General features: G+C 39.7%; 2 protein-coding genes across 2 annotated transcripts; both read left to right on the plus strand.

Annotated features, from left to right (window-relative positions):
- The first annotated feature begins 1,105 nt into the window (after positions 1 to 1,105).
- Positions 1,106 to 2,080, plus strand: LOC142750519 (olfactory receptor 1-like). The gene has a single exon (XM_075859523.1). The coding sequence runs from the start codon at positions 1,106 to 1,108 to the stop codon at positions 2,078 to 2,080; it is 975 nt and encodes a 324-aa protein (XP_075715638.1).
- Positions 2,081 to 11,365: 9,285 nt separating this feature from the next.
- Positions 11,366 to 12,304, plus strand: LOC142750520 (olfactory receptor 5V1-like). Its single transcript, XM_075859524.1, has one exon. It carries the CDS (start codon positions 11,366 to 11,368, stop codon positions 12,302 to 12,304), a length of 939 nt encoding a protein of 312 aa, XP_075715639.1.
- Positions 12,305 to 26,501: the final 14,197 nt, after the last annotated feature.

Genomic DNA, 26,501 nt, shown 5'->3' on the forward strand with positions numbered 1-26,501 from the left:
GTTCATCAGACCGAGGCTATAGGGTGTTTTACACTGGGCGATTATCGGGCTGACAAGCGTTCATATGATGCTCGTTGCCGATAATTGCCCTGTGTAAAAGGGGAACGATCAGTAGATGAACGAGCAAACTCGATCATCTGCTGGTCGTATCATTTTAAAAAAGTGAAATATTATCATTGTCGCCAGCACATCCCCCTGTGTAAACAAGGAGACGCACTGCCAACATGATAATAACGTATGGGGATGAGCGATCGGAGTAACGACCGCCCGTCCCCATCCATAGCTCCGTGTGACAGGAGCAAACGAGAGCCGATCATCGAGGTCTCGTTGATCGGCGCTCGCTGCACCGGCCAATTGTCGGCCGGTGTAAAAGGCCCTTATGTTGGGTGGGAAATTGCTACCTATCCAGTATAAATTTTACATATAGCGGCGCCAAGACCAATTTACTCACTTGTCTCCTAATTATGTATTTATGAATGGCCAACATTTGTAATATTGTTGTGCCAGTCACTTTTTGTTGTGTCTTTTTTTTATACTTATTTGATAGGGCCTTATTTTTCTCAGATTTCACATATAGTATTTGTTTTTTTAGAATTAATTTATGTTAGAACTATGTTAAAATTAGTAAAAAGAAAAAAAGAATTACTTCAAATTTTTCTTGTCACATAATGAGAACCTAAAATGGAATTTATATTTGTGTTTACTATTGGTTGTCTATTTTGATACGGCCCTATTTAGGTGAAATGCATTGGGACTAGGGCTTCTGATATTGTTGGTGGGGACGTTATTCAAGATTGATTTAAAAAAAACCATCTAATAATAGTAAACATACTAATAATTTATTTAACTATTCATTTTAATTACAACTTCTTTGTCATAAGGTCATTACAGAAGAATCCGGGGCCGTAATAAAAAAATAATAATAATATTTTTAAATTACTTTATTTTAACATGAGGAAACAAAAATTGGTTAAAGCCAATAGAATGTAAAAGTATTTTCCTTTTTCCCCAGACTGCAGATTATTTGGTAGATTTAGCTTTCTGTTATTCATGTGTTAAGATCAATTCATCAAAAGGGTTTGCACTCATTTTTACTTGATACAACATGAAATTGATGGAGAACCAAACATTTATTGGGGATTTCGAGCTTGTGGCCTTTTCCAATTCAACGAAGAACCATCATGTATTTTTTTCTCTATTTTTCTTAATATATTTAATTGGATTACTGGGTAACATCATTATAATCATATGTGTGATCATTGACGTGCACCTACAAACGCCCATGTACATATTTCTAAGCAACTTGTCAGCTGTGGACATGATTTTCACTTCAACGACTCTACCAAAACTGATGGACGTTTTACTCACTGGGGACCACTCAATATCTTTTGTTGACTGCCTCACCCAAATGAAGTTTTACTTGTTTGCAGCCGGTACGGAGGACATGCTGTTGTCTTTTATGGCCTATGACCGATATTTGGCTATCTGTAAACCATTATATTATCATGCGATTATGAATAAGAGGAATTATATATTATTTCTAATGGGTATTTGGATTTCAGCCTTTATTAACGCCTTGTTTTTCACTCTAAACGTTTACCAGATAAATATATGCTATTCTAATAAAATACAACTTTTCTTCTGTGAGATTAAGTCATTCAACAGAATTGCTTGTGCTAATATCAGACTTCATCTCATCCTGTATTTTGAAATCATAGCCTTTGGGATTTTTCCATTTCTTCTTAGTTTAACATCATACATCAAAATAATATCTATTGTTCTCAATATTCCTTCCATAAACGGTCGAAAGAAAGCCTTCTCCACCTGCACCTCACACCTTACTGTCTTAGGTACGTTCTATGGGGCTGGTATGTGTATGTACCTCAAGCCCCCTTCAGAACAACTAGAAGAACAGGACTTAGTGTTCGCAACTCTGTATACAGCAGTGACCCCGATGTTGAATCCAATTATATATAGTTTAAGGAATGAAGAGGTAAAGTCGGCCATAAAGAAAATTATTAGGCTTAACCCCTTAAGGACAGGGCGAAATTTGGCCTTGAAGACCAGAGCAATTTCTTGATTTTTCCCTTTTCCATTTCGGCGCCCATAACTTTTTTATTTTCTGTTTGAAGGAGCTGAACGAAACTTTGTTTTTTGTGAGACGAGTTATACTTTATGTTGGTGTCATTTTTTGGTACATTTACATTATTGTTTTATGTATATTAATTTTAATTTTGCCAAAAATGCAGAAAAAAGTAGTTCTCCTGCAGTGTTTTTTGTTTTTGTTCTTACAGCAAACAGCCATGATGATATAAATCTGTTTTGATGTTGTTACGGTCGTGCGATACCAAATATATAGCAATGTATACTATTTTATGTTTCGGGACTTATATTTAATAAAGTTTATTTATTGTAAAAAAATTACCTTTGTGTGTATTTTTTAACGTATTTTTTTTCATTTAACCCTTTCAGGACCAAGCTCATTTTGGCCTTCAGGACCAGCCCTATTTTATCAAATCTGACATGTGTCACTTTATGTGGTAATAACTCTGGAATGCTTATACCTATCCAAGCGATTCCGAGATTGTTTTCTCATGACATATTGTACTTTATGTTAGTGAAAAAAATTGGTCGATAAATTTAATATTTATTTGTGAAAAACGCCAAAATTTGGCGAAAATTTGCAAAAAATATGATTTTTCTAAATGTAAATGTATCTGCTTGTAAAACACATAGTAATACCACCCAAAATAGTTACTATTTAACATTTCCCATATGTCTACTTTATGTTTGCATTATTTTTTGAACGTCCTTTTTTTTTTCGAGGACGTTACAAGGCTTAGAATTTTAGCAGCAATTTCTCACATTTTCAAGAAAATGTCAAAAGGCTTTTTTTTCAGGGACCAGTTCAATTCTGAAGTGGTTTTGAGGGGCCCATATATTTGAAAACCTTAAAAAACACTTTATTTTAAAAACTGCACCCTCGAAGTATTTAAAACAGCATTTAGAAAGTGTTTTAACCTTTCAGGCGTTTCACAGGAATTAAAGCAATGTAAAGGTGAAATTTACAAATTTTATTTTTTTTGCTGAAATTCATTTGTAATACATTTTTTTCTGTAACACAGAAAGTTTTACCAGAGAAACGCAACTCAATATTTATTGCCCAGGTTCTGCAGTTTTTAGAAATATCCCACATGTGGTCCTAGTGTGGTAATGGACTGAAACACAAACCTCAGAAGCAAAGGAGCAGCTAGAGGATTTTGGGGCCTCCTTTTTATTAGAATATATTTTAGGTACCATATCAGGTGTAAAGAGGTCTTGTGGTGCCAAAACAGTGGAAATCCCCCAAAAGTGACCCCATTTTGGAAACTACACACCTCAAGGAATGTATCTAGAGCTATAGTTAGCATTTTGACCCCACAGTTTTTTTGCTAAATTTATTTGAATTAGCCTGTAAAAATGAAAATTATTTTTTTTCCTGAAAAACCATAGAATTTTCAATTTTTTACAAGGAAGAAATGAGAAAAAGCACCACAACATTTATAAAGCAATTTCCCCTGATTACGGCAATACCCCATATGTGGTAATAAACTGCTGTATAGACCCACAGCAGGTCTCAGAGGGGTAGGAGCACCATTTGGATTTTGGAGCACAGATTTTGCTGGAATGGTTTTCAGTGCCATGTCGCTTTTGTAACGGACTGGAGGGACCAAAACAGTTGAAACCCCCCAAAAGTGACCCCATTTTGGAAACTACACCCCTCAAGGAATGTATCTAGGGCTATAGTTAGCATTTTGACCCCACAGTTTTTTTGCTAAATTTATTTGAATTAGTCTGTAAAAATTAAAATTATTTTTTTTCCTGAAAAAACATAGAATTTTCTAATTTTTACAAGGAATAAAGGAGAAAAAACACCCCAATATTTATAAAGCAATTTCCCCTGATTATGGCAATACCCCATATGTGGTAATAAACTGCTGTATAGACCCACGGCAGGTCTCAGAAGGGTAGGAGCACCATTTGGATTTTGGAGCGCAGATTTTGCTGGAATGGTTTTCAGTGCCGTGTCGCGTTTGTAACGGACTGGAGGGACCAAAACAGTGGAAACCCCCCAAACGTGACCCCATTTTGGAAACTACACCCCTCAAGGAATATATTGAGTGGTATAGTGAGCATTTTGACCCCACAGATTTTTGCTGAATTTAGTGTAATTAGGTCATGGAAATGAAAATCTACGTTTTTTTTCAAGTAAAATTAAGTTTTACCTCAGATTAAAATAGGTAAATAACTAATTTTTTGTACCAGGTATAGGACTTTCTTGATACCTGGTATGGCTGTAGAACCTGATCAGCAAGGTCTACTCCCCCCATGTATTTGTTGTAATCAATGATTGACACAGGCTTTTGCTTTTGGGTAGTAGAACCTCGTTCTACAACATCCATTGTTGCATCAGTGTGGATCGAGCTGAGGATAAAAATATCCTTTTTGTCTTTGCATTTTAGGGCAAGCAGCTCTCCGCTGCGAACACCGCCTGACTGCCCCTTTTTGTACTTTTCATTCACCAATGATTGTGGAAACTCCTGGCAGTTTTTACGAATGGTCCCACAAGCCCCTGTGTTCTGTTCGACCAAACTTTTAAAAAGGGGTATGCTTGTGTAGTAGTTGTCCACATACAGGTTATGGCCCTTTTCTAGAAATGGGGTAATAAGTTCCCAAACAATTTTTCCACTTGTCCCTATATAGGGGGGGCATCCTGGTGGGTTTAGTTGGCTATCTTTTCCCTCATAAATGCGAAAAGCTGATGTATACCCTGTTGAACTCTCGCACATTTTATAGCGCTTTATTCCAAATCTTGCTCTTTTAGATGGAATGAATTGTTTGAAGTGCAGTCTCCCTTTGAATTTTACTAGGGACTCATCAATGGAAATGTTTTGCGTGGGGGTGTAAATTAATAAAAATGTGTCTGACAACGCTTTGATGATGGGCCTGATTTTGTAGAGTCGGTCATAATCTGGGGCACTTCTAGGGAGGCACTGACTGTTATCGTTGAAATGCCAAAATCTCATGAGCATTTCATAATGGGCTCTAGGAAGAATGGCAGAAAAGGCAGGGGTGGTTAGAACGGGACGGCTGGACCAGTAAGATCGAATGCTCGGTTTTTTAACAAGCCCCATCGCAAATGTGAGGCCTATAAATTTCTTCATTTCATCAATATCTGTTGGCCTCCATGAATTTTGCCTGGCATAATATGAACGGGGATTCTGAGAGATGAATTGGGAAGCATATAAATTAGTTTGGAAAACAATATGTTCCAGCAAATCATTTGTTAGAAATAAGTAAAAAAAATTAATTGGACCAAAACCTTCCACCTCCACATTTGTACCTGGGGTGGCATTAAAGTCAGGGATGAATGGCGCACCAGAATTTGAAGCCTCCCATCTAGTAAATGCTACATCTAGTGGCAAACTCTCTTGTAGGTTGGCATGCGCTTCTTCGCTAAAATGAGGCATGTCACTTGTACTGGGCATCGTGCCCTGATTTGGAGATGTTTCTCCAACAGCCCTCTCTACCTGTCCTGTACTGGTCCTTGTATTTTTTGGCGATGAACCTGAATGACTGCTGGACTCAGAGCTGTCACTTTCGCTAACAGCAAAACCCTCAAAATAGTCTTCGCCATCTGACAAGACACTATCTTCACTGTCAGAGCATAAAAGGGCATACGCCTCCTCTGCAGAATAAAATTGACGGGCCATTTTATTACGTTTATATTTTTATACGTAAAGGTATATAAACGTAAATGGTATGAAGTTCGTTAATTTAATTAGAAAAAATTAATTGACTGGCACAGCACTTCCTATCAAATTGATTACGTATATAACTTATACTACCCTAACCGTCACCCTAAATTATTACTAACTATACCGTAATAATTATTATTACTAACTACCCTAATACTAAAACCTAGCACTATACCCTAACCCTATATCCTACCTAACAAGGCAGATTAATGGGATTGGGGGAAATTGTTATGTGGTGTGTTTTTTTACTGTGTCTTAGGGTATGTGCACACACACTAATTACTTCCGTAATTTACGGACGTATTTCGGCCGCAAGTTCCGGACCGAACACAGTGCAGGGAGCCGGGCTCCAAGCATCATACTTATGTACGATGCTAGGAGTCCCTGCCTCGCTGCAGGACAACTGTCCCGTACTGAAAACATGATTACAGTACGGGACAGTTGTCCGGCAGCGAGGCAGGGACTCCTAGCGTCGTACATAACTATGATGCTAGGAGCCCGGCTCCCTGCACTGAGTTCGGTCCGGAACTTGCGGCCGAAATACGTCCGTAAATTACAGACGTAATTAGTGTGTGTGCACATACCCTTATACTGTGATATTCAATGGGAAATACGGTGTTCAGTTCAGTGAGTAAAAAGACGCCGCATAAAAAGGAGCATGTCACTTCTCTAAGCTTTTTCTTCTCTAAGCTTGTTTAGCCAAAGTCGTATGAGAACCAGACAATAATTCCAGAAGTGACCAAAGTTGTATAGCTTGATAATAGCATAGTATGTCCGAAAGACCAAAGCCGCCTCTTGCTTTTGGGAGAGTCAATTGTCTATAAGAGATTCTAGGCTGAGACTGGTTCCATAAGAATCTAGAGAACAATCTCCTAATCTCTGTGAAAAAGGAAGCTGGAATGAAAACAGGGGCAGCCTGCATAAGATACAGAAATTTAGGATCTATAAATGATTTTAATAAATTCTTCCGCCCCATCCACGAGATCATCGGAAGCCTTAGATCTTGTAACTGAGTGGAGACTGACTTCAGCAAGGGGGGAAAATTAAGGTGGTAAATGTCCTGTAAATTACTGGATATTTTAACCCCCAAATAAGTGATGAACTCTGGTGCCCACCTAAATGGGAAGTCTCTCGAGAGACTAGAGACTACAGGCGGAGACAGAGTAACATTTAGAGCCTCACATTTGGAATAATTGATTTTAAAATTGGATAAAGTCCCAAATTCCTCTAATAGTTTCAGTAGAGCAGGGAACGCAGACTTAGGATTGGAGATAAGTAATAGCATGTCATCTGTGAAAGCAGCTACCTTATGTTCCCTGTTCTCCACCTGTAGTCCCCTAATATTAGGGTCTTGTCTGATAGCTTGTATCAATGTTTCCAAAGTTAAAATAAATAGGGTAGGGGACAGTGGGCAACCCTGTCTCGTACCATTAGTTATTGCGAAAGGCGAGGACAGTAATCGATTAGCTCTAACCCTAGCCGAGGGCGAGGCATAGAGGGTAAAGGCCGCCTCCACCATCACTAAAGGAAATCCAAATTTAATTAATGTGAGGTACATATACTGCCAGTCCACCCTATCAAAGGTCTTTTCCGCGTCCGTACCGAGAAACACTAGAGGCCTATTAAAAATTTTTGTGTAATTTATGGCATGTAAAACCCTATATGAGTTGTCTCTACCCTCCCTGCCCCGCACAAACCCAGACTGCTCTGGTGCAATCAACCTGGGCAAAACCAGGGCCATTCTATTCGCCAATAGCTTTGCCCATAATTTAACATCCGTATTTAGGAGTAAAATGGGACGATAATTCCCACATTGAAGAGGATCCACATTTAACTAATTAAAATATTCCACCAGGGGAGCTTTTAATACGTCAAAAAAAATTTGTAATAGTAAATCGGAAAGCCATCCGGTCCAGGACATTTCCCATTCGGAATGGTCCTCAAGACCTTCTGAATCTCATCTGAAGTGACCGGAGCCAGAAGCGATGTCTCATCATCTTTACTTAAAGTAGGGAGGGACAACTTGTCTAAAAAATCCGATATGGCCTGGCGATTTCCCTCCACAAAAGTGGTGGGTGCAATAGGTGTACTATTAGGAGTTGTTGCAGTTTTTTGTAAATTATACAGTGAGCTATAGAATGAAGAGAAAGTAGCAGCTATAATAGATGGGTCATCAGACAAAGAGCCCCGCTCCGTCAGTATGTGTTTGATTTGGGTTTTCTCTCTGGCTTTTTTAACGAACGCAGACATAACCTTCCCCCCTTTGTCCCCATGAGAGTAATATTTATGTTGCATACGAAGGTAAGCCTGGGCAGACTTAATATTTAATGCATCTTTAAGAGAATTACGGAGATTAGACAGTGTATCCTGTTCCAAAATAGCAAGTGACCTCTTATGTAACTTTTCAATTTTAGCTATCTGGGACAGAAGTTCACTTATTCGCTTGGCCCATTGTTTTTTCCTGAATGCTCCAAGGGCTATATATTCTCCTCTCATAAAGGCCTTATGGGCCTCCCATCGAGAAGCCTGAGTAGTGTCTCCAGACCTATTTGTATCAAAATAGGACTTCACCTTCCCCTCCAGAGCCATCAGCGTCTCTTGGTTGTCCAGTAGGGTCTCATTTAATCTCCAAGACCACTCTCTGGCTACTTGACCAATAAGCTTAACCTCAAGATAAACAGGCGCATGATCTGAAATCGGTATGTTGCCGATTGAGGAATTCAGAATTTATGGAAGACAAGAGTCCCGAGTAAATATATAATCCAGCCTCTGATATGAACGATGAGCCGTAGAGCAGAAGGTGAAGTCCTTAGTGTCGGGATGCAGAGTCCTCCACACATCAACCAACCCATTTTGTGTCAATGAAGACATGATACAATGATACATCTCTGAGCCCGGAAGGAAACCGCTGACCTCTTTGAAGTAGAATCCAACAATGGGTTTAAAACTAAATTCAAGTCACCTCCCAAAAACAATAACCCTTCCGCAAAAGCAGCGACCTTCTCTAAAACTTCAACAATCCAGTGCGTAGTGTTAGTATTAGGAGCATAGATGTTACATATTGTAACTAATTGTGTGCCAAATCTACCCTTCAATAACAAGTATCTCCCTTCTGAGTCAGCTATCAGGTCTTCATACATAATGAAGAATGCCTATGAAAACCAATGCTTACTCCCTTAGATGCTGAGGAGGGACTGGGGGCATGATACCATTTATTGTAAAGACAATATTGTAAATTCGGAATATGGCCAGAACGAAAATGAGTTTCTTGTAACAATACAATGTCAGACTTCGTTCTAGACAATAGAGAGAAGATACGACTCCATTTAGGCGGAGAGTTACATCCCCTTACATTAAATGTACAAAAGTGTAAAGTCACCTCAGCCATAGTCACAAGAATAGAAATAGCTCGGCAAATCATATAGTATGAGTACCTGTAAAACGAAAAACCAACATAATCTGAAACAATTCAGACCAAAACCGCATATCATACAGGAATATTGCATACGTCGTCGTGACATCATAAGAAAAATAAACTGTATAGGAGACTTTCCTTATATGTATATGAAAACCTGAAGGTAAGGAAGAGAATGAGGAGAAGGGGGAGGGGAGAGGGAAGGAGAGTGGGAGAGCAGAGAAAATAGTATCCCTGATAGGAAGAGCTACCAGAAACCTTGTAAGCAGAGAAAAACAAGTGTTACCGGCCAACAGTAACATCCATTTTTTTTTTTAATATATAGAATTCGAGTATAACAAGAAATCGTAAAACAAAAAAGGATATGTATGCATAGACTTTGCAGAGAGAGTCCTAGTTGAGAGATGGTCTAGAGAGATGTTTCTTGGATCTTGGTGATTTCTTCGCAGCAGCTGTGCCTCTATCTCTTGCTGTAGAAAGGATAAGCGAAGTGTCCACATAACTCAGGAGCTTACAGATGATGTCTCTTGGTGGGTCAGACTGTGCCCATGTTCAAAAAACGGCCGGTTTTGCAGGGTTTCAAGTGCTCAACAGCAGGAGACGAGGTATCACATGACTGTCATGTACCGCGGTCAGGCTCCGCCAAGATGAACGTAAATTTTAAAAACATATTTATACCTTGGATAGGTGATAACTTCTAGATGACTGGGGGTCCAACCCACACAAAGTGGTAGTATATTTTTATTCAAGACTGTTTACTTGCTTTTTTACTTTAGATGCAACGGACCTAAAAAAAACGAAAAAAAAAACTAGTTGAAAACGTGTCCATGGTCTTTACTATAGGATATAATTTATACATTAATAAAATATTTATTAAAACAAAAGTTTACACTAAATTTTCATGTTCGTTATTTTTGAGTTGAATAAAAAGTTATTCTTTCTTTTGAATTTTCTATTTCTAAAAAAAAAGGTTCTAGTTTTTGTTTATTCATAAATAATGAATTGGGAATTCAAATACATGAAATCTCTTGAGGTGTCAAAATGTTCTATTCTTGTATATTTAATTGCCAGAGCCAACCTCGTCCCTGAGCTGCCTTATATTCCCTAGATATAAAACAGAGGATGTCTAACATTGACAATTGTATATAAATGTCAATATCAATGTCAATGAGAAGCTGCAAAACCTAAAGATTTAATCCCAACTTTAAGGTAATATTTTTCAATTTTATTTCCAATTTTCCACTGAAATAGAATCAAAAATTGATCTCTTGTTTTACTTCATAGAATGAGGGTATGTTCACACGGACAAATTTCGGACTTAATTCGGGCGTTTTACGCCTGGAATTACGTCCGAAATTACGGCTTGAAAGCGTTGACAAACATCTGCCCATTGAAAGCAATGGGCTGACGTTTGTCTGTTCACACGAGGCGTATATTTACGCGTCGCTGTCAAAAGACGGCGCGTAAATAGACGCCCGCGCCAAAGAAGTGTCATGTCACTTCTTCAGACGTAAATGGAGCCGTTTTCCATGGACTCCATGGAAAACCAGCTCCAGTTACGTCCATAATGGACGCGGCGTTCAAGCGCCTGCACATGCCGTTACGGCTGAAATGACGGGGCTGTTTTCTCCTGAATACAGCCCCGTAATTTCAGCCGTTACGGACGCTGCCGTGTGAACATACCCTTGACATCAGAGTAGACTGGTGCATAGTTTATATAGTAGTGTACATTAAAATGATTAGCTAGGTGACTCATGAAGTCTTTATGGGTCCATATTCTGAACCCGTAGGCACTCCACAGCATACTATCATTGTATGCTGCCTCTTTAAGACATCGTATTCTCCCCTACTAGGAATGCTTCAAGGGTGGAAAATCTCCACAATATGGGATGTGACGGAACATATGACAATTTCTTTCAAAAATGACAACTGGAGATAATCCCTATTACAGCTTTCATACTTCATTTCAGACTAAGGCCTCATGCACAGTCGTAGTATGGATACGTGTTGTCTGGATCTGTAATACACTGCCCATAGTCCGCTGTAGGCCCATAATGTACGTCCTACAGAGGCACAAAAGAGATTGACCAGAACGTTATTTCTAAATTAATCCATTAGGTATTTTTCCTGTTTTACAGAAAACCATAACCCGATGGATAGTAACTGGACATCTTTTAATAATTTCCAAATAGTAGCATTTTCTAACAATATAGAGAAGAATCATCTTTATTTCCTGATATTTTTCTGTATTTATATGTCAGGTTTACTGGGTAATTTAATTATAATTTCAGCAGTGATCATCGATGTCCGTCTACATACCCCCATGTACATCTTCATCTGCAACTTGTCCTCCGTGGATATTATTTTTACATCTTCTACTCTTCCAAAACTCATGGACATTTTACTTTCAGGAAACTTCTCAATCTCCTTCATACAATGCTTTACCCAATTGTATTGTTTCATGTTTGCAGCCGGTACGGAGGACGTCCTGTTGTCTTTGATGGCCTATGACCGATATGTGGCCATCTGTAAACCTTTACATTACCACCTGATCATGAATAAGAAGAAGTATGTCCTCCTTTTATTGGGCACCTGGATTTGTGGGTCTGTAAATTCATTATTCATGACTGTTTCAATCTACCGGTTGGACCTATGTCGTTCTAATAAAATCCAAAATATCTTCTGTGATATAAAAGCTCTGGAGAAGATCTCTTGTAATAACACCGGCTTCCATATCATACTCTATGTAGAAACAATGCTACTCGCCCTCTGTCCATTTCTCCTTAGTGTAACATCCTACATTAAGATAATCGGAAGTATTCTAGTCATTAAGTCCTCTAATAGTAGGAAAAAGGCCTTCTCCACCTGCACGTCCCACTTGACGGTCCTAATTATTTTCTATGGCACTGGACTATGTATGTATATGAATCCTCCTTCAGACCATTTAGAGGAGCAGGACGTGGTCTTCTCTGTGTTATATACGGCTGTAACTCCCATGCTTAATCCTCTAATATATAGTTTAAGAAATAAAGAGGTGAAAATGGCATTGAGAAGAATAGTTGGTAATAAAAGAAGCCTCAGATCGTTGTAAATACTTTTTTATTTATTCCCATTATAATTCAAAAACTTTTAGAAATTATTGAAAATGCTATTCAGCTTCTTCTGGGAAAGGTGAGTGACAACACATAATGTCGCCATTACAGCTCCCACCCAGTTCTCTAAAACTCTTAAATAGAAAATCTGCCAAGTGATATAGTGATTTATCCCTTATGACCATCACTTCCATACCACTGAATATTTGGACATCTGAAAAATCTGGGTGAAAAAAACTATGAGAACTGTAATGGTGGTCGTGTTGGTTGTCACCTAACGGTCAAGTAATAGCTGAATAGAATTGTGTTCTAAAAACCTCATGTTCATTTTTGAAAAATTATGATTTGCATGTATTTTTTGTGGATTTTTTTATGGTCTGTCCACTTTTTAGTTTTTACCTCGGTGCCAGCACACCACTCATTTGGCCCAGGTGATTTTGTTTAGCAGTAGACTGCATATAGGTCTCTACTGACGTGACTCTCAGATGTACGCTATTTGGAAAGGTGAATTTCTTTCATTTGACCACTTGTGTGCAGGGCTGTATGGCGGTCTCTGTTGCTGTGTTTGTTGGGGGTTGTGGCCTAAAGCCAAGGGGCTTGGCATGGCAGCAGGGGTATTGTTGGGTTTCTGGGTTACTCCCTCTGGTGCCACGCCGCAGTGGTGATGGTCATTATGAATCCTTGCACTAAGGTTAAGCATAGGGACCCACTTTAGAGGGGTCGCTGTAAAGTGACAAGTGGGCATATACAGTTTGATTGAAATGTATACTAGGTACCACATGTTCATATTTTTTTCCCGGATTTGACAACATATAATGTTGCCCCCTTACAGCTCCCATCCAGTTTTCTAAAACGCTTGAAAATCAGATCTACCAAGTTATGTAGTGATTCATCCCATATGACCACAACTTTCATACCACTCCTGCTGGTGGTCTACGCCACAGGGCTTCGTACATTGTCCGGCGGCCTGTCCCTCCTCCAGGCCGCCAGAGTCTGCTTGTGTCCCCTACCTCGCAGCTGCACTGCTCTTAGTGCATGCACACTCTGGACGCCTCTTAAAGTGCCAGCGTAAACGAAATTCAAAAGTGTCTCACCAATCACTGTTGCACCCCAGGACTATTTGAGGCTTCTTCACTATCCACCATGTGCCTGAGCAATATTGGAACAACCTAGTGTTATTCAGCAAAGGTTCCTGTATGTATCTGATCCTGTCTGCGATTGCTATCAGTTATCAGCCTGTATCCAGTCTGCTATTATCATCTATCAGCCTGTATCCAGTTATCCATTACCAGCCTGTATCCTATCCAGTCCGCTGTTGCTATCTACGGACAGCCTGTACCAGTCTGTGTCCTGTCCGTTATTGCTATTGGCTACCTGCGTGTGACCAGCTGCCCACTACCTGCCTGTTAAGCTACACGCTATCCATCTGTTTTAAAACTGTTTTTATTGAGAATGTCACAGAGTCATTAAATACAGTACAAAAAGGAAGGATTTGATCCAGCGCTGCAATGATGTGCTTTAAAAAGGAACATATTCCCAATTTTATTGGTATCAAAAAACTTGTTTAAAAATTCGATAACAGGCTTGGCGTCAAGGCAGTATTAGGTAGGTGTAATGGGCCTACGCGTTTCGAGCACGGTTGGTGCTCTTAGTCATGGCATTCATTCACTCGCTGGGACACGAGAGTATGGGTTTATATAGTTGGTTTTAGATAGGTGGAGCTGAAAAGCCTTACCAGGTGGTTAATCAAGGTCACCCTATGTGTGTGTTCTGGTGGTTAGATACAGCAGTTAACCCTTCCAGGTATATAAATAAACACTATGCAAAGACCCTAGGGTCATTACAATACTCATGTATTTATTATCTATTTTTCAATTTTTAATTCTTTTGGGGATTTTGTATGGTGTTTATACATGTGAATCCCTGTTTTGAGTAATTTATTAACCCACGGCTTGTTGCAGTGTAGAACATAAAAAGTCGCAGCTGGAAGGCGGATCGAAAACAACCACACCAAGAACGGGACTCTGGCGATTCAACACAAATGTGAGTAAATTCGAACTTTTATTAAACTCGTGTCCCTGTGTGTGAATGATTCCCAATTACATACCAAAGTTGCAACCAGTTTCAACATAAGAAAGACATAAAGACGGACATTTGGAAAAGAGAAAGAAAATTTTAAAATTAAAATATCATAAACAAAGACACAGTTGATTGGGTTTATACATATATAATAGATTGTATTAAAAGAAATAAATCTCTACTAACAATGCTGTAACCATAGAGATATAATCAGCTGGGTTTTGCATTAGATTTTTTGGGGATTCTTCCGGAAAGAAGTGAATAAAATATATATAGTGGAAACTTTCAGTTATATAAATTTGTTTGAAATGTAGTCATATCATAATAATGTATATAGGGGTTTAATATTTTATTATATCTACCCGGATACTCATATATACTTATAACTTGGAAAGTTGTTATATAAACTTTATGTCGGCTGTCACTCTATTAACGCAAAAAACTTGGCGAATGCTTTTATTATTTTGCTAGATTATAAGTTTGGACATGAATTTGGTAATTTCGAAAGAATTGATGATTCTAGTTAGAATACCTGAGCTAATGGTCGTGATGTATTACCTTTTTGTTAAAAATTCGATTAGATATGAGAAAATGGAAAGACTGTTGTTTGTCCCCTGTATGAGAATTGTTGTTGGAATAACACTCATGTTGATGTTAATAATGATGTCACCCTGACCCCTATAGAATATATGGGTAAAGGTGTGGTCTTTGCATGACCTGGATAGGGTCATGCAGGTATAAGATGGCTTATGGTAACTTCTATTTGAGAAGATGAAAATATAACTTATAAACTCCTATTTTGACATAAAAAACTGCCCAAAACCCACAAGGGCTTAGTACCTCCTCCGATGCGCCCTATCGTCTCTGGCATTGGGTCCCTCTCAGAGAGACTCTCTGAATGGCTAGATCTCCTATTACAACCCCTGGTGCAGAGGGTCCCTGGCCACCTCAGGGACACCAAAGATGTCCTCCGAATATTCCATAATAAACCATGGGAACACAATTTCACTTGGCTCAGTTGCTCAGTTGCGATATGATAGCATTGTATACGAGCATACCACACACAATTGCTGTCAAAGCCTTGAAATTCCATCTCTCAAAATATAGCTCGTACGACCAAAATTTACAAATGTTTGCAACTAATGCCCTTATTTTCCTTATGACCCACAATTATTTTAAATTCAATGGTCAATACTACCTCCAAAAACAGGGAGTTTCTATGGGGGCCAAATTTTCACCATCATTGGCCAACCTGGTTATGGCCTGGTGGGAGGAGATGACCCTCTTCTCCAACTCCAATCCATTTAATAAGTACATCCACTGGTATGGCAGATACATCGACGACCTCCTACTCATATGGGAGGGTGATGTATCTGCCATACCGGACTTTCTAGCCTATCTTAACAACAATGATTTTAACTTAAGATTTACACATAATATTGAAAGAACTAGTATAAACTTTTTGGACTTAAAACTTATAGCTACAGCAGACAAAGTAATACACTCTGAAATATATCAAAAGCCGATATCAGGTAACACTATACTACATGCTAGCTCAAACCATCCAAAGCATACTGTTACGTCAATACCTATCGGAGAATTCATAAGAGCAAAAAGGAACTGTAGTACAAACCAAAGTTTTGAAAGGGAACAACATAATATGAGTAAAAAATTGGCCAAAAGGGGTTATAAAAATTGGATGCTCAAAAGGGCCAAAGAGATAGTGAGAACCAAAGATAGACAAAATCTATTGATAGATAAATCTGATGTTACTGCTATCAAAACTCCTCTCACCAAAACAGACAAGGAGATTCCCACACTAAGCTTACAATTTAGCAATCAGTTTCCCATTATTAAAAACATGATTAATAGATATATTCCAATACTGTACGACGATGCAAGGCTGGAATATATACTAAAACAGGGGTGCAGGATAGTGGCACGTAGAGGATCGACAATAGGGAACATTTTATCACCCTCACTACTACAAACCAATACAAGTAATCCAACATGGCTCGAACAAGAGGGTTTCTACAAATGTGGATCCCACCCATGCAAGGTATGCAATTATACCAAAGTCGTCAGAAAGTTTGAAGACTCCAGCGGCCAGAACAGTCACCCCATAAAGTCATACATCAATTGCAATAGTGATCATGTAATATATATATAATAGAATGCACTAGTTGCAATTTGAAGTATGTGGGGAGCACTACCAGAAGGTTTAAAATAAGAATTTTGGAGCATCTTAGTTATATTAGGAACCCGGCAATTATTAACATATCCAATGCCGCGCGACATTTCATCACCTGTCACAATCGTAATATAACCCATTTGAAAACCTATGCTATAGAAAAAATTAGGAACAACATTCGTGGTGGTGATCTGAAAAAAACACTCCTGACACGTGAAGCATTTTGGATATTTAATCTAAAAACAAGATTTCCGCATGGTCTGAATTTGAGGAAGGAATTGATGTTTCTATATTAAAACAGCTGGGACAACCAAATCCCTTCATGTTAAAAAGAATTATTTCTATATAAATCCGCCTTGGACTCCAAAACATTTACATGTAGTAGGTTTTATTGGGAAAAAATTGATATTCTATATATATATATTAATCCTGACATATAGAACACAGTATATAAATAATCATTTCTATATCAACTACATAATGAATTTTTTATGTCAAAATAGGAGTTTATAAGTTATATTTTCATCTTCTCAAATAGAAGTTACCATAAGCCATCTTATACCTGCATGACCCTATCCAGGTCATGCAAAGACCACACCTTTACCCATATATTCTATAGGGGTCAGGGTGACATCATTATTAACATCAACATGAATGTTATTCCAACAACAATTCTCATACAGGGGACAAACAACAGTCTTTCCATTTTCTCATATCTAATCGAATTTTTAACAAAAAGGTAATACATCACGACCATTAGCTCAGGTATTCTAACTAGAATCATCAATTCTTTCGAAATTACCAAATTCATGTCCAAACTTATAATCTAGCAAAATAATAAAAGCATTCGCCAAGTTTTTTGCGTTAATAGAGTGACAGCCGACATAAAGTTTATATAACAACTTTCCAAGTTATAAGTATATATGAGTATCCGGGTAGATATAATAAAATATTAAACCCCTATATACATTATTATGATATGACTACATTTCAAACAAATTTATATAACTGAAAGTTTCCACTATATATATTTTATTCACTTCTTTCCGGAAGAATCCCCAAAAAATCTAATGCAAAACCCAGCTGATTATATCTCTATGGTTACAGCATTGTTAGTAGAGATTTATTTCTTTTAATACAATCTATTATATATGTATAAACCCAATCAACTGTGTCTTTGTTTATGATATTTTAATTTTAAAATTTTCTTTCTCTTTTCCAAATGTCCGTCTTTATGTCTTTCTTATGTTGAAACTGGTTGCAACTTTGGTATGTAATTGGGAATCATTCACACACAGGGACACGAGTTTAATAAAAGTTTGAATTTACTCACATTTGTGTTGAATCGCCAGAGTCCCGTTCTTGGTGTGGTTGTTTTCGATCCGCCTTCCAGCTGCGACTTTTTATGTTCTACACTGCAACAAGCCGTGGGTTAATAAATTACTCAAAACAGGGATTCACATGTATAAACACCATACAAAATCCCCAAAAGAATTAAAAATTGAAAAATAGATAATAAATACATGAGTATTGTAATGACCCTAGGGTCTTTGCATAGTGTTTATTTATATACCTGGAAGGGTTAACTGCTGTATCTAACCACCAGAACACACACATAGGGTGACCTTGATTAACCACCTGGTAAGGCTTTTCAGCTCCACCAATCTAAAACCAACTATATAAACCCATACTCTCGTGTCCCAGCGAGTGAATGAATGCCATGACTAAGAGCACCAGCCATGCTCGAAACGCGTAGGCCCATTACACCTACCTAATACTGCCTTGACGCCAAGCCTGTTATCGAATTTTTAAACAATTTTTTTGATACCAATAAAATTGGGAATACGTTCCTTTTTAAAGCACATCATTGCAGCGCTGGATCAAATCCTTCCTTTTTGTACTATTGCCTACCGTGGACCGTTGCGGAGATCCGGGCGAAGCAGGACTGTCAGGAGGCGAGCTGGTGAGCTGGAGGTTTCCTCCCCCTTGTATTACCTTCATTAAATACAGCATATACGATACATTTTTACAAACTCAGTTTTACATTGTGGAAAAGGTACATTCCTTCAATCAATCCTTGAACATGTATGTATTCATTCAGAGATACAATAGTGCCTAAATATTTGGTACATAGATATAAAAGGAATGAGATAATAACCAAAACATTAACATTAACCTGTCATATGGTATTAATTGTTGCATCTTTACATTCTTGCGGAACCACCCTGCTCCCCCTCCTTACCCCAGTATTCTATTCTTCGTTACATGTAAGGTAAATTTCTTCCTAATAAATTCCTCTGGGAGATCTGGCTCTATTCATGTAGGTCAACCAAGGTGACCAGATATGCAGAAATTTGGATCTATCCTGTCGTTCCCAGTACGTAAGTTCCTCAATCCTACGTATCTCTTGTACTTTCTTCACCCAATCTTCCAAATTAGGTGCCCTGGTATTAACCTTTTCTCTAAGGTCAGTTAATTCCTTCAATGAGGAAATAGCTATTGTCTTTTTATGTACCCTCTCCAAAAAAGTAATCTGAGAGAAAAGGTCATTTAATACTGCATTTGTCTTTTTCTTCACATACGTTCCAAGTGAAATAAGTTCACCTCTCATTACTGACTTATGTGCTTCCCATATAATCGGGTCTGAAATCTGATGTGTTGTGTTTAAAGTATTGAGATATATGGTTCTCTACATTCTGAGCATTAATCTTATCTGCAAGAAGAGTATCATTCAATTTCCAACACCAATTGCCCTTGGGAATGCCCATCAAGCTGAGGGTCACTGATATTGGGGCGTGGTCAGATAATAAAATGTGTCCTATGTCCGCTGATCTGACTAGCGACGTGTATTTCTGTGGCAGAAAAATGTAATCTAGTCTGTGGTACGTATTGAGTAGATGAAAAATATGAATAATCTTTATCTAGTGGGTGTAGTAATCTCCAGATATCTGTTAAGTGTAGGGAATGTAGTACTTTATTCAGTTGCGCGAGCCTCTTGTATGATGTGTGCTGAGATCCCGTGGTATCTAGAATCGGGTTAAGCTGTAGATTCAAGTCTCCTCCCACCACCAAAATCCCCTCAGAAAAGTCCCTCAAGACGTTCAAGGTATGGATAAGCCAGGAAGACTGGCCAGTATTGGGGGCGTATAAATTAGCAAAAGTATATAGAGTATTACCAATTTTCCCCTTTATGAACAAATATCTACCTTCCAAATCTTCTATTTTTGTTAATAGCGAAAATGGTATACCCTTATGTATGGCTATGCTAACCCCTCGTGCAGCTGACCTATATGGGCAGTGAAACCATAAATTAAAATCTCTGGAGGGAACATTAGGTACATGTGAACGTTTGAAATGTGTCTCTTGTATAAGGATTACTTGTGCCGCCTGCTTTTTCCACAATCTAACTACTTGGCTATGTTTCTGCGGGACATTGAGGCCTCTCACGTTGTGAGACACAACCTTAAGTTCCGCCATATTACTCATATTTCCTCCGCATGATCTGTTCATACCACATGACATAACAAAAATAACATCAAAATAATATAATTGTGATCAACCATATTCCATAGTGGAATAAATGAATAACTTGGTAAATGAGTGAAATTCTATCAGCTACCAAAACCTGTAGCTTCACTCTATGATAAGGAAGATTCTCCTTATAAGAAAAGGTCAGGGGGGTCATTCTATATCGTATGAGATTGACCTCAAGACACAACAACCCTGACCCCACCTGAGCGGCTTTTTATATATCTGTTATAAAACCAACAAGACACTTCAAGCACATATTCAGAGCCTGTTATCAACATGGGTGAGGACCTGATCACCAGCCATTATTCTCTGCTAACCGAGCCAAGATGGCTATATAACCCTTTCGGATCCTAGATATGGGCTAGGAACACTGAAAAGAAAACATTCATAATGCAGAGGATTATGCAAAAACATGAAACATTATTATATCTTTGGGACCTCAGTTGGGGTCCCTTCTCTGGGTTGCAGGTATACTTTTCTTCCCTGATGATGGGCGTGTTCCAGACACCGCCGTCCAGGGACCAGCATCTTGTAAAAACAGAATTTTCGGCGGGTATGCCAACGGAAGCCATGAGGGAATATCCATAGGTTGCAGTCCGAGTATTTCCCAGGCCGCTTGTAGATCCTCAGGATTCCTGATCACGATGTGTTTATCCTGTTTATGTATCGCTACTCCAAAGGGATAAAGCCAACGAAACGGGATGTTATTAGACCTCAATTTATCCAACAGTGGCTTTAATATGCGACGTTTAGCAAGGGTTGAGGCAGCCAAATCTTGAAAAAGAAGAATAGAGGTTCCCTCATAGCAAACTCCATCCGAAGACCTTGCTTGTTTCAGAAGTGCAGCTGTATCCACATAGCTGAGCAGGCCACAGATTACATCCCTAGGTGGATCTTGGGAGCGCGGCTTAGCTCTCAATGCCCTGTGTATACGCTCAATTTGAATTGGCGCTGTTCTCTCTTCCCCCAAGATAGATACAAAAATCTCTCGAGCTGCTGTAGGTAGTGCCTCATGAGAGATGGATTCTGGAAGGCCGCGTATCCTAATATTTTTGCGGCGGCTTCTATTCTCTTGGTCTTCCGCATGTAATAAAGCTGTGTTAATATGGTCATGCTGAACACACAGAGTCTCTTGTACAGCTTCTCCAAATTTGACCACCTCTGCATGATTTGTTTCTAGTGTGTCCACTCTGTCTCCTATATGTCTCAAGTCTGCCTTTATTTCAGCCAGGTCTTTTGCTAAGGGGCCAAGTGCTTTAAAAAGGACTCGTTTTATGAATCCCCTTGACACCGGGACATAATTGGACTCACCCCCAGCCTCCGATTGATCTCCTGTACTGCCGACATCTGAGTCCTCTGTTGCCTTATGGCTGCATGCTGCTTCAGGCGCCATCTTGGATTCTCGCGCCGGGGAGCGCTCCATCGTTTTCTTTAGAAATCTGTCCAAGTCTGCTTGGTTTTTCCCCGGTTTCGGGGTGCCTGAAGGTTCCCTGCTCTTCTCCTTCCCGGTCCTCACCATTTTGCTGTGTCTTGCTGTGCTGTGAGCTCAGGTCAGTCGGGTTGCTGCAGGAGCTCCGTTTCAAGCCACCTTCCCTGCTCGCGGTCAAGCTCCGCCCCCACGCTATCCATCTGTAACCAGTGAGTCGCTGTCAGCTTCTATTCATCTAGGTACCATCTGCCAGTGCCTGTGTCTTGTCTGTTTGGCCAGCAGCTACTCCACTGGAACCACCTCAAGAGGTAGCCAGGGACGGCCTTAGGGGTGTGCGACCTGTGTGAGTGCACAGGGCACTGCACCCTCATAGCATATAGGGGCGCCACTGGGCCCTGCCCTCTGCCCTTAGTTACACACACTAAGTAAATAAGAGCCGAGGAGCAAGGTCTGCCCACAGCCCGTCCTGCAAGAAACCTGTGATCCTGTCAGCAAGGAGAGATGGTAAGTGTTTATGTGTGACTGTGTGTCTATGTGTATCTGTATACAGTATGTGTCTGTATACAGTATGTGTCTGTGTTTGTATGTGTATATGTTACAGTGTGTGTGTGTGTGTGTGTGTGTGTGTGTGTGTGTGTGTGTGTGTGTGTGTGTGTGTGTGTGTGTGTGTGCACGTGTTTATGTCAATTTGTAAAAGTATGTGTGCTGCCCATATATATATATATATATATATATATATATATACACACCTTGTTGCCCCCTATATACCCTGTTGCCCCCTATATACCCTGCTGCCCCTATATACCCTGCTGCCCCTTATATAACCTGCTACCCCTTATATACCCTGCTGCATCCTATATATCCTGTTGCCCCTTATATACCATGCTGCCCCTTATATATCCTGTTGCCCCCTATATACCCTGCTGCCTCCTACATACCCAGCTGCCACTTATATACCCTGGTGCCCCTCATATACCCTGCTGCCTTAATATACCCTGCTACCCCTCATATACCCTGCTACCCCTCATATACTCTGCTGCCCTTAAGGGAAACACCACCTTTTCATATATAGTAATCTATAAAACTTTAACCATGGCAAATAATTAATGTAAATATTTTTAAAGTGTATCTCCAGTTCGGAAGTGCACTGCATGATATATATATATATATATATATATATATATATATATATATATATATGCCTCTGTGTGTATTTGTGTGTACCTGTGGGTATAGTTATCACCTAAGCCATTATCTGTACTCAGAGAGTTATCACTGCGTTATCAGCGGTGTTACATAGGACTGCAGGTTACACCGACTACAATATCTGTACGGTGTTATCTGTGGTATTACATAGGACTGCAGGTAACATCTACGAATGTATCTGTACTCAGAGAATTATCACTGTGTTTTCTGTGGTGTTACATAGGACTGCATGTGAAATCTACTACACTATCTGTACTGTATATATATATATATATATATATATATATATATATATATATATGCCTTGTATATATGGGTCTATTTGTGAATGTGGCTTTGTGCTTGCATATATGTGACTTTTATGTATTTGTATATGTTCCTATCTGTGTATTTACGCGTGTGTGTGTGTGTGTGTGTGTGTGTGTGTGTGTGTGTGTGTGTGTGTGTGTTTTTGTACGTCTATATATTTACCTGTATGTATGTATATATTCCAGAATGTGTGTATGTATATGTGCCTGCATGTCTAAATATCTGTCTTTATGTATACACAGTATATATGTTCCAGTATGTGCGTGTCTATATATGTGGTTCATTTTTGGTTTGTGTAGTGGGCAGGAATAGAGAGTCCCGCACATGGCGCCATCCAACCTAAGGCCGACCCTGGAGTTAGCGACCTGGTAGCCCCACCGCAGCTAAGACCAGGTGCCTGTATAGTGGTTATAGGGTGAAGACCGGGGAGGCTAGATATTAGATAACGCCCCTAGAGGTGGCCTTAAGCCAAGTATTTAAAGGGAAGGTGTCATGATTTTTTTTTTATTATTAATTTGTGTTTTTATATAATAAAATATTATATTGACTATGTAATTTTTCACACACAATGTTTTTTTTAATTGACACTTTCTTACTGTACTGGGGACTGCCATGTTTTATTTCATGTGTGTATGTGTCTCTTAACGACACATACACAGATGGAATACGGCAGATACAGGCCATAGGACACAATGAACGTGAGCCGTTCATTGCTTCTGCTATCTGGCTCTGTACTGCCAGACGCAGTTCAGAGCCACACAGCAGAGAAGCTGATTTGTAGGGAGATAGCAGGCTCCATTATGAAGACCGGCTGCACTACAGGTAAGGGGTGTGTGTGTGTGTGTCTCTGTCTGTCCCTCTCTCTCACAAAGACCGCCGCTCTCGTGACCCCCGGCGGGCCCCTCCCCCGATGGGCCCCCCCCACCCCTGCTATAACGGTGTGTGTCTGTATGTAGCAGTGCTGAGTGTGTTTATGTATGTAGCAGTGCTGAGTGTGTATGTATGTAGCAGTGCTGAGTGTGTGTGTGTGTGTGTGTGTGTATGTAGCAATGCTGAGTGTGTGTGTGTGTGTGTGTGTGTGTGTGTGTGTGTGTGTGTGTGTATTTAGCAATGCTGAGTGTGTGTGTGTCTGTATGTAGCAATGCTGAGTGAGTGTGTGTGTGTGTGTATGCATGTATGTATGTATGTATGTGTGTGTGGCAGTGTGTGTGTGTGTGTGTGTGTGTGTGTGTGTGTGTGTGTGTGTGTGTGTGTGTGTGTGTGTGTTCGTGTATGTATGTACACATGCAGTGTTTTCAGCCATTTTTCGGGCTGTAAACGTTCCAAAAAACAGCTGAAAAATCGGAAGCAGAACGCATACAAACATCTGCCCAAATACAGCGTTCTGTTCCGACGGGGAGTTTTTTTAGGTGGCCATTTTCCAAAAACGGCACGTAAAAAGACGCCCGCCAAAAAGAAGTGCATATCACTTCTTGGGACGTTTTTGGAGCCGTTTTTCATTGACTCTATAGAAAAACAGAGGGATGGAGCGTTTTTTACGGCTGTTTTTGGAGCCGTCAACCACTTCAATGCGGCGGACGTCATTGACAGCCGCATTGAAGGGGTTAAATGGCTACGATCGGCGGTAACAGCCATCGCAGCCATATGCCAGCTGTGTATAACAGCTGACAGCCGCTGAAGATGAAGCGCGCACAGCTCCTCTGCTCGCTTTATCTGCAGGGCGTAACTGTATGCCCGTCTGCGGGAAATCACTTTGATTTCGGACGTACAGTCACGCCCAATCGCGGTAATTGGTTAAATGAATGTCCCACGTTTACTAATAATGGCTTACTTTATAGCAGAATTTTTTTTTTAAAAGGTGCATTGGCTCTTAATGGGAATGTGTCGCAAATTAAACCTTTTTTTTTTTTTTTTTTTTTTAAGTAAGTTACTTATTTCTATTATATTTTTTAAGTTTTTGCTGTATTTTTTTTTTTCTTCCACATGGTGGAAAGTATTAAAAATTAAATAATAATTTGACATGTTTTCCTATGTTGGCCACCAGAGGGAGCACTTCCCAGAATTACAGCAAGGTGAATAAGGCAAAGCAACGTGACTCACCGCTGCCGTAAATGTGGGAGGGAATCTCACCCCCTCCCTCCTACAAGTCAGGAAAAGGTGTCTTCAAATTGCTAAGCAGTGTCCGGCTGCCATTTTGGGTGTGATTGTCCAAATGGCAGCTGGTAGAAGCTATAGGACACACCAAAAGGCTAAGGGTATGTTCACATGCTTAATAAACAAAGGGAAAACAGCTCCTGATTTTCAGCCATTTCTTAATCAAACTCGCTTTTTTTATGGCCGTTTTGGGAGCTATTTTTCTAGAGTCTATGAAAAATGGCTCCAAAAACGTCCCAAGAAGTGATATGCACTTCTTTTTGGCGGGCGTCTTTTTACGAGCCGTTTTTGGAAAATGGCCACGTAAAAAACGCCCCGTCAGGACAGAATGTCGTATTTCCCATTGAAACCAATGGGCAGATGTTTGTAGACGTTCTGCTTCCGATATTTCAGCTGTCTTTCGGGACGTTTACGGCCCGAAAAACGGCTGAAAACACTGCGTGTGAACATACACTTAGAATGATGAAAGTGAAGAGAATGGACTTTTCAGTTGACAGGTTCACACGGCGTGTATTTGACACATTTTTTTTTTTTGCGCATTTTACGTGCCAAAACAACCACATAAAAAACGCTTGATTACGCTTGATTTTGCTTGTTTGGGGGGGATTTGTGTATGTGTGTGTGTGGGGGGGGGGTGCTCGCCGCTAATTCTTCAAAACAGTTGATAAGCGGCTATGAAGGATCAGTGGCGCGCGTGCATACTCCGCTACACAAAAATGGGACACAGCTCTGCTGCGCGAGCACACACACAGCACTGCTACATACAGACACACACAGTTACAGCAGGTGGGGGGGGTCACGAGAGCGGGGGTCTGTGAGAGAGAGAGGGACAGAGACACACACACCTTACCTGCAGTGCAGCCGGTCTTGATAATGGCGCCTGCTATCTCCTTGTGTCCTATGCACTGTAGCTGCCGTATTCCATCTGTGTATGTGTCGTTAAGAGATGAAATACACCGATGAAATAAAACATGGCAGCCCCCAGTAAAGTAAGAAAGTGTTAATAAAAAAAACTTTGTGTGAAAAATTGTATAATTTATGTGTTTTTATTTAATAAAATATTATATTGACTTTTAATAAAATAAAAAAAAATCATAACACTGTCCCTTTAACCCCTTCCAGCACCTGGACGTACTATTAGGTCATGGTAACCATATCGTTCGCGCTCCATGACCTAATAGTACGTCTCGGGAGTAACGGCCATTTCGGCTGTCCTCCTGACACATACAGGAGCTGTGACAGATGCTGTCTCGTACAGCAGCTGTCACAGCTCCTACAGCGGGGACCGATCGCTGTG

The sequence above is a fragment of the Rhinoderma darwinii genome, chromosome 3 (genome assembly GCF_050947455.1).
Source record: "Rhinoderma darwinii isolate aRhiDar2 chromosome 3, aRhiDar2.hap1, whole genome shotgun sequence".
Taxonomy (NCBI): Eukaryota; Metazoa; Chordata; class Amphibia; order Anura; family Rhinodermatidae; genus Rhinoderma; species Rhinoderma darwinii.

Bases quoted from the DNA above. Each gene is read 5' to 3' on its own strand.
- LOC142750519 (XM_075859523.1), top strand. From the start codon at position 1,106: ATGAAATTGATGGAGAACCAAACATTTATTGGGGATTTCGAGCTTGTG.
- LOC142750520 (XM_075859524.1), top strand. From the start codon at position 11,366: ATGGATAGTAACTGGACATCTTTTAATAATTTCCAAATAGTAGCATTT.